The 8,624-nt window shown below is 40.5% G+C and overlaps 1 protein-coding gene across 2 annotated transcripts in view; it reads right to left on the reverse strand.

Annotated features, from left to right (window-relative positions):
• LOC107089106 (transmembrane protease serine 9-like) overlaps positions 1-6,602 on the reverse strand; it is a 33,178-nt gene extending 26,576 nt beyond the window's left edge. For both annotated transcript variants that reach the window (XM_015381670.1, XM_015381671.1), the window contains exon 1: positions 6,542-6,602. In XM_015381670.1, the coding sequence (XP_015237156.1) occupies positions 6,542-6,596 (55 nt within the window). In that variant the 5' untranslated portion in view covers positions 6,597-6,602. The remainder of the gene's footprint in view (positions 1-6,541) is intronic.
• Between the last annotated feature and the right edge of the window lie 2,022 nt (positions 6,603-8,624).

Here is an 8,624-nt window from a genome sequence, read left to right on the forward strand (position 1 = left end):
GGAGATTTTGAATTTCCAATCAACCAAGGTTTGATCGGATCGGGGAAATTTTGCGCATGTAAACGTAGTTATTGTAGCATGGCATAGACAATTCACGTTTGCAGTTTGAAGAACACCTGCTTGCTTCTGATTACTTCCTTTAGCTAACCAATGAGTGTTTGCGTTCTATGACTCATCCAATGAGAGTAATGAATAATGTTTGTTTTAAAAATATAAGGGATAGAAAGTACAGATACTTGTGTGAAAATGTAATGAGTAGAAGTAGGAAGTAGGCAGAAAAAAAGGAATGGAGTAAAGTATAGATACCTAAAAATTGTACATAAGTACAGTAACAAAGTATTTGTACTTTGTTACTGAGTACACCATGGATGGAAATGCTGGAAAATAAACAATGGACTTTTGTTTGGAGAGACATTGGACACTTTTTTTCTTGAGTCACCAGAAGGATTACACTACATGGTGCACATACACTAATTTTACACCTAAACTTCAGAAGGAGGGATGGTGTGCAGCTGCTGAGATGCAGACATTAAGGAGGTGACTGAATGTCCACTACTTCAGATGAGAATAGGCCATTGGCAGTGAGGTGGTAATGGAAGCTCATGGGATCATTGGACAAGACCCGGATGAAAAAGATAAGTGAGCTGACACAGCAGATTTCTTATTCACAATGAAAAATTATGAGCGACTTATTAAACACAGGTTGATACAGATCCATGGATAATGTATATAGTTTACAGGGGTCAACAGAGAGACGTAATAGCTTGGTAAACAACACGGCAGTAGCTAGGTTTGTCAATTTTAAAAATATCAATAGCGATGACATCAGTATAGAGGTAATATACGGAAATAATATGAAGAAACTGTTTGGAACGTCTGCTAAATATTCTCCATTTCATCAGGGGGGGAGGTAGTCATAAATAAATGAAATAAAGGATGACTTAGGGATTTTTCACTATGTTATAATTTAGACAGGGTTTTTTGATAAATAGTCTCGTCAGTTTGAATTAGCACAAGATTAAATGGGGATACACTGAAACTGGATGGTTGATTGAAAATAAGCAGCAAATGGTGCTTATGGTCCTTCAATATCATGCCCAGGATCTAAACTTCAGCAATTGTAACTGCGAACTGATTTCAAATTAGCATTACAGAACATATATTTTTAATGATGGGGATGGGTAATCATACATTTTATGCACCAAGCAATGAGAACACCAGAATTTACTTCACCTGCAGCTGCAATCAATAAATTAGATGGAACTGCAGACTTAATACAATAGTTTATTGGATATAACACATAGGATGTTTCCTGCACATTTTTGGATCTGATCAGGGGTCCAGATATGCAGACTATCTACAACAGACTATTGACTGGTTCTGTGGATGGTTTTTGTTTTGTTTTTTTTCTTTACTTTCTTTTACTATTCTACATTTGGGATTTTTTTTAATGCAGAATATTTTCAATGGACTATAGCTGGACACTTTGCATAAAGGAGATTGAGTTAAATTCAGCAGTTTCAGGAACTGTGAACTGACAAGTTTTGGGAAAGCAGAAACAATTCAAGGTACAATCTTGTGCTCTGAGCAGATGAACATTTAAATGTGATATCCACTTGAAGGGAGGATCCCCTTGTTTGACACTCTGATTTCTCCTGCCTCTGTGTGCTACTGCTGATGAACCTCAATGTCAGGGTTATCAGTAATGATGCTGCTGCTAAGATGAACAGCAGAGGGCTCAGGACGCAGCCCTGAGGGGAGCCTGTGCATAGGATGATGACATCAGAGGTGTTTTGTCCGACCCGGACTGACTGAGGTCTGTTGGTGAGGAAGTCTAGCAGCCAATTTCGAAGTGTTGTATTGAATCCCAGCTGTTTCAATTTGCCCATCAGATGCTGTGGGTTGATGGTGTTGAAAGCTAAACAGAAGTTCAGGAACAGCATCCGCACGTGGGTGTTCTTCTCCTCCAGGTGTGCCAGGCTCAGTTGGAGAGCAGCAGAGATGGTGTCCTCAGTGGAGCGGTTGCGTCAGTTGGCGAACTGGAACGGGTCGAATGTTCGTGGCAGACTGGAGATGATGTGTTCTTTAACCAGCCTTTCGAAGCAATTCATCATGATTTGAGTCAGTGCGACAGGCTGGTAATCATTTAGTGAGGTGGCCCGAGGCTGCTTTGGGACCGGAATAATGGTGGCAGACTTATAGCATGCTGGCACTATGGATTGGTCCAGGGGGGTGTGATGTCTGTGAGGACACCAGCCAGCTTTATCTGCACACTCCTTATATACCCCCCAGGTATGTTATCAGGCCCTGGGGCCTTCCTTGGGTTGACTCTCCTTAGAGTTGTCCTCACTTCAGCTACAGCCAGGTTTAGTGGTTCCTCCCCGTGGTGTGGAACAGCTTTCACTGCTGGAGGCTGTTTAGGAACTCAAACCTTCCAAAGAATTTGTTCAGTTCATTTAGGAAGCCAGTGTTTGCTGCATCTACCGGGGGGAGGGTGTGTTGTAGTTCGTGATCATTCGAAAACCTTTCCACATCCTCCTGGTGTTGCTGTCGTTGTGGAAAACCCTAACCCTATCCTGGATGTTCTGGCTTTGGTTCTGCTGTGCTGATCTGATGGCACGGTTTAAGTTGGCATGCGCTGTTCTCAGTGCCTTCTTATCACCAGACTTGAAAGCTGAGTTCCGTACTTTTAGCGATTTCCGAACCTCTCCATTTGGGTGGTTGGTTGGCCTGGGTGGTGATGTTCTTTTTAATGCTGATGTCCTCAATGTATTTGTTAATGTAGGCTGACAAAGTCATGGCATACTCATCAACATTTAATAAGTTGTCATATGTTGCTGCAGCCATGAAGATGTTCCAGTCAGAGCATTCAAAACAGCTTGGAGTGTCTCCATGGCGCCCTAAGACCACACTCTGATCTCTTTAACTGTCGGTTTAGCCCTGATCAGCTGGGGCTTATATGCAGGTATAAGCATGACTGAGAGATGATCTGATAACCCGAGGTGTGCGCAGGGGGCTGCTCTGAATGCATCTTTGATGTTAGAGTATACCAGGTCTAAAGTATTTTCACCCCAAGTTGCAAAGTCTACATGTTATTAAAAAGAGGGAGAACAGTCTTCAAGTTAGCCTGGTTAAAATCCCCAGCAATGATGAAAACACCCTCTGTATGCAGATTGGAGCTCAGAGATAGCCTGGTATAGAGTCTTCATGGCTTGTTTTGTGTTAGCGCTGGGGGGCACATAAACAGCAGTGATGCTAACCACACTAAACTCTCTGGGCCGATAGAACGATCTGAAGTTAACAGTCAGAAACTCGATTTTTGGAGAGCAGAAGCTGGCAACCGATCTAGCATTTTTACACCAGCTGTTGTTGATGTAAACACACAGCCCACCACCCCAAGCCTTACCGCTTAGTTCTTTGTTCCTATCGGCGCGAGACAGCATGAGCCTCCCATGAGCCCCTCATGAGCCCCTCCAGGTTAATAGCATTGTCCGGTATTGCTGAATGCAGCCATGATTCCTTCAAAATGATGGTGCAGCAGTTACTTGCATATTTTGTGTTACTTTCTAACAGGCGTGAAAGTAAGTTGGAACAGTCCAGTACTGTGTACCAGTAAAAGATTCCCCCCTAATCCAAATCCTGTGTCACCTCCCCGCTCCGCTCACGTCGAGCACTTGTGAAGTCATGTTAATCAATGAGAACTGTTCCACATGCACTGCTACTCCTCTGTACTTCACAGTCCATGTAACCCCGAAATCCCACAACCTCCATCACTACGCAAAGCAAAGCCTACAGCAGGCACCCCCAAAGTTGGTCATCGAGGGCGGCTGCCCTGCAGGTTTTAGAGGTTTCCTTGCTTGATTTTAATTGAAAGCTGATTAAGAGACTTTTGCTGAACTGCAATCATCATAATCAGCTGTGATAAAGCAGGGAAACCTCTAAAATCTGCAGGACAGCGGCCCTCAAGGATTGACTTATGGGGATGACTGGCCTACAGCCTCCGCTGTTCCTCCCATCTTGCTCTGCTCTGAATTTCTTGGAGCTCGAGGAGAGCATGCGCTATATTATTATAGGAGCAAAGACATGCAGAAATGAACGCTTCACTTTATGTGACATATAGAAAAATACCCATCATCATCCAGCATATGTGCAGGTTCATCAAATCCAATCACAACAACATCCAAGAACGCATCTCACAACTTCTTATTGCAGATAAAAAGATGCTGAGTTTGGAAGTAAAGAACAAACCAATTTTGTATGATCCTAGTAATCCCTATTTTAAAGACATGCAATGAAAAGAAATGTTTGGGCAGGAACATGTGGGTGACGGGTGCTGATGATGAGTTTTAATTATGTCATAATAAATTAAGCATTCATTTCCAAATGTTATGCTCCTACAACTTTAATAATAATAATAATAATAACGTGCATGCTCTCCTCGAGCTCCAGGGAAGTCGGAGCAAAGCAGGACAGGAGGAAACGTGGAGGCTGTAGGCTTTGCTTTGCACAGGAGGTCTGGAGCGCAGCGTGGAAGAACGGTTACGGAGGATGTGGAATTTCGGTGTTGGTACGCAGTTACGGGAAGAGCTGCTGGCTATTTTGTGTGTGCTTGTTGACACAAAACAGCACACATTTACCAACATGTTGAGAAGAATGTGCCATTGTTAAGTCTCACACACTCATTCAGTACCTGTCTGAAGCGCAATCAACTCTGGCAAACTCTGCTCTGCCAGCTCTTCTCAGTAATCCAACTTTGCGCTCCACATGCTCAGGCCCTTATCTACACCTGAGCTCCACCCTGATCCACTCAGCAGCTAATTGCACGGCCGACTCTGCCCTTACTACTTAATAAACTATATGTGGCTGATAAACACCATTGCCAAGCAGTGCTCATTTCGTCAACTAGGACGATGACGAAAATATTTTGTCAACGCCCCTTTTTCCCTTGAAGATGACGAGACGATAACGCACAAAAATTGACTCCAGAAAATAAAAATATGACGAAAATAGATTAAATTTACGCACCATGGACGAATGGAAGTTAAGAAATGTAATTGTTTATCATGAATTTGTAATTGTTAATATAAGTGTTTGTTGAGCTTCATAGAAGATTACGTGTTGTTGTCCTGTTTGCCCCTACATGGCGCATGTCCCACAGTGCTTCGCGCCGCTCAGTCACTACTAGCAGAGTAGTCATTGCGTGGGGCTGTGATACTGGTGTACGGTTTATTAGAGGAGCTGGGCGAAAACAATGCCTGGATGTATGGAGCCATTTCGTTTACAACGTGAAGGAAAACACTGGAGCAAGGACACCGAATCTCACGCGACAGCTGAGGTGCCAAGATGCTGCCATATGAAAGAAGGTAAGGAACGGGTGTGTCTGTGGATGCATGTGGATGCGTGTGTGTGTGCGCGGGCGCGCATGCACGTGGCTGTGTGTGTGTGCCTTCCTGTGCCTGTATCTGTCTGTCTTTCTGTCATAGAAGAAAGACGTTCTACTGATACACTAATCGTTTAAATTTCTTCCTCTCAACTAGATTCCTGACACAGTGAAACCACAGCCAAATCAGAGGTTGGGGAAGGAAGGGAAGTCTGTTTGAGGATAAAGACTTTGTGGATATGATGAAACAAGCCAACAAAAGGTTCAATGTGTACAGTGTTATATATGTTAAAAAGAGAATCAGTGTGTCAAGTTCTATTCCTACAGTGTTATATAAATAAAATAGAGAAAAAGAGAAGCAGTTTGTGTGAAGATTTTTTATTCTGTACAGTGTGATATATATATGTTAAATAAAGCAGTGTGTGGAGAAGTTGCATTATTTACAGTGTTGACAAAAATGACTAAATATGACTAAGACTAAAATAGATTTTTTTGTCATTGTGACTAAGACTAAGACTAAATTATAAAAAAAGCTGACAAAATTAACGCTGATGCCAAGAGCAAAGGGCTTTTTTCTAGCTTTGGGAATTTTATTACTTCCAGATCACAAGATATGATGCAAAACCTTATTGTATTTCTTCCATATAACCAGAATAAATATTAAGTTGGTTACTGTTTATTCTGTGATAAAGACCCAGATGAAAAGGCACGTAGAATGTCTTTGACTATGTCTCTCTCATAGTTCCTGCTTCTTTCTATTGAAAAAAGTTGTTAATGTTTTCCTTTTTTGTCCTGTTTTCTATGGAGAAAACGTGTCTAACAGGAAAACATTCCATATATTCTTAATTATACAAAGGTCATTTTTAGTCTCCTGCAGGTGGATTCAATGAGCAGAATATATTGTATTTTAAAACATGTAAAGAGGGTAGATTATCGCTTATAAGTTTACACCAGTTTAGTATCGAAAATTCCTGTTCAGATGACTCTCTTTTCCAACAGCAACTTTGGTTGGTTCTATTTATACAGATGAAAATTAACTACACCTACATTCAGAATATAATATAATCAAACTAGATTAGAGAAAAAAATTACAAATGAAAAAACATTCTAGCAAACCATGGCAGAAGACAGTTAATTTTCTTTATCTGCAGGTATTCTTACCTTTCATCAGCAGAGCCAGTACAGCCGCCACACAGATCAGATGGTTGAAGGCCATCACTGTTAGTTTCTTCCAGCCCTTAGGTGCAGGTTTACAGTAAATAGCCTGCATACAGCTTGTTATTACGCCCACAGAGCATCCTGCTCTGCTACATTCCAACTCCTAAACTAGTATACTGTACTCTACTGTTTATGAATTGGTTTGTAGTTTAAGACAAACAGGTTGTTAACATGATATTTATTAACATACAGCAGGTGAAATAAGGTTTGCAAAGGTCTTGAGAAAGCTCTTTACTTTTACCCATTGTGAGATCTATCTTGTGTGATACCAGACAGCTTTTTATAGGCCATCCTTGTACCTATTTGCTGTTCCATTTCACTTTATTACAAATAAATTAATTTCTGGACATCTATGGTTTGATTTCTTTGTGTAGTGCATGGATTGTTACCGATATCTGGTGAAAATGTGTCAGTAGCAACTCTAAAAATATCTTTGCTGAGAGAAGAGATTGTGGTGTGTTTAATAATTATTTTACCTGCTGTATTAAAAATTTACTGTATAAGATAAAGTTATTGAGTAACCTTTTGCTTTCTACAACATTTCTTTGTTTCATAGAATATATGTAGATATTTTTAACTTTGACCCTAAAAATTCTCCTCATTTAATACAAACTAATCAAATTGCCTTTAAATCCACTGATTGATTCTAATTGTATTTCAGGAGGTCGTTAATCATTTAAAAAATTTCTTTTTGCCACAACAGACAGTGACATTAAAATGTTCTTAGCTTGGTTCAGGAGTATCAGTTTTATTTGAATAGTTATCTTTCATTTTAATCATACTCTGCCTTTGGACAGTTTTTATTTCTGCGTTCTCATTTCTCTCTGAGGTTTGCTATAGCCCCCTGGCTAAAGTGAAGTTTGCCTCAATCAGAATGTGAGTGTGTGTGAATGGATGACTCACTGCTGTGTAGAGAACTTAGGAGCCCACTGACTTGAAAAAGGTGCTATATAAGTGCTGCGCATTTACCTATAGATGCATAGAAATAATAAAGGCTTGGGATGTTCATCATCTCTGAAAACAATGAGCTACTCCTGTAAGAGATAATACAGTTCATTACTACCCACTTTTAAACAAAGTTTATATTTTCATATAAAGCATGGTGTCAGCAGTATTAATTTTAACTGAATAGTTATTTTTCATTTAATACATGCTGCATCGTTAGACAGGATCCAGCAGCTCCCTCTCATTTCTTCATATTCCTTGAATGCTTGAGATGTTCATCATCTTTGAAAACAATGAGCTATTCCTGTAAGACATGCTATGGTTTCAGGTACAGAATGCTTATGTGTGGGAAGGAACTACGTGCAAAAAAACACTGACACACATATACCAGTGTGGGAATTATACTAGTTGGAAAACATACAGAGAGAAACAGCAGGAAAATAGGTTTGACTGTTTACAAAGAACAATAAACATAAAAAATATGAACAATGGAAGTGGTAGAAAAACATATGGTTTTCTTTTACCCCCACCTTAAACAGCAAAAAACATTAAACCAACAACCCTTCTCTTCAAATCAGGTTAGTCATTAGTCATTTTAGATTTAGGTGTTATTGTGAGACCATCTGTCAGTCCTGTGTGTTACCCCAACAGCTGGAGATCACGCCTACACCCCGACAGTTTTATAAGGATACTGATTTTATAAGGATACTAAGCAGATTCTGCTGATGGATACACAGTTTTTATACAGTATACACCCTTGATCAAAGACTAAAAACTAAGGAGAAAGCAACAAACATCAAAGGCTTAAAGCTACAGTGTGTAATTTTCAGCGACATCTAACGTCCAGACTGCAGACCGCGGCAACATGAACATCTCCCCCCCACCGCTTCTCCCCCCCAACAGTACGGCGAGCGTTACGGGACAAAATGTCTTCCACGACGTCCGCATCACCTACTGTACCTTCTCAAGTGATGAGGTTTGTTTACATAGATAATTTTAATACTGCCATCTATTGTTCAGTACCGTCTCAGTTCATTTCTCTCAACTTGCCGTAGTTACTTTAATGGGCGATCTCGCAATC

Source organism: Cyprinodon variegatus, unplaced genomic scaffold (genome assembly GCF_000732505.1).
Source record: "Cyprinodon variegatus isolate N-32 unplaced genomic scaffold, C_variegatus-1.0 Scaffold239, whole genome shotgun sequence".
Taxonomy (NCBI): Eukaryota; Metazoa; Chordata; class Actinopteri; order Cyprinodontiformes; family Cyprinodontidae; genus Cyprinodon; species Cyprinodon variegatus.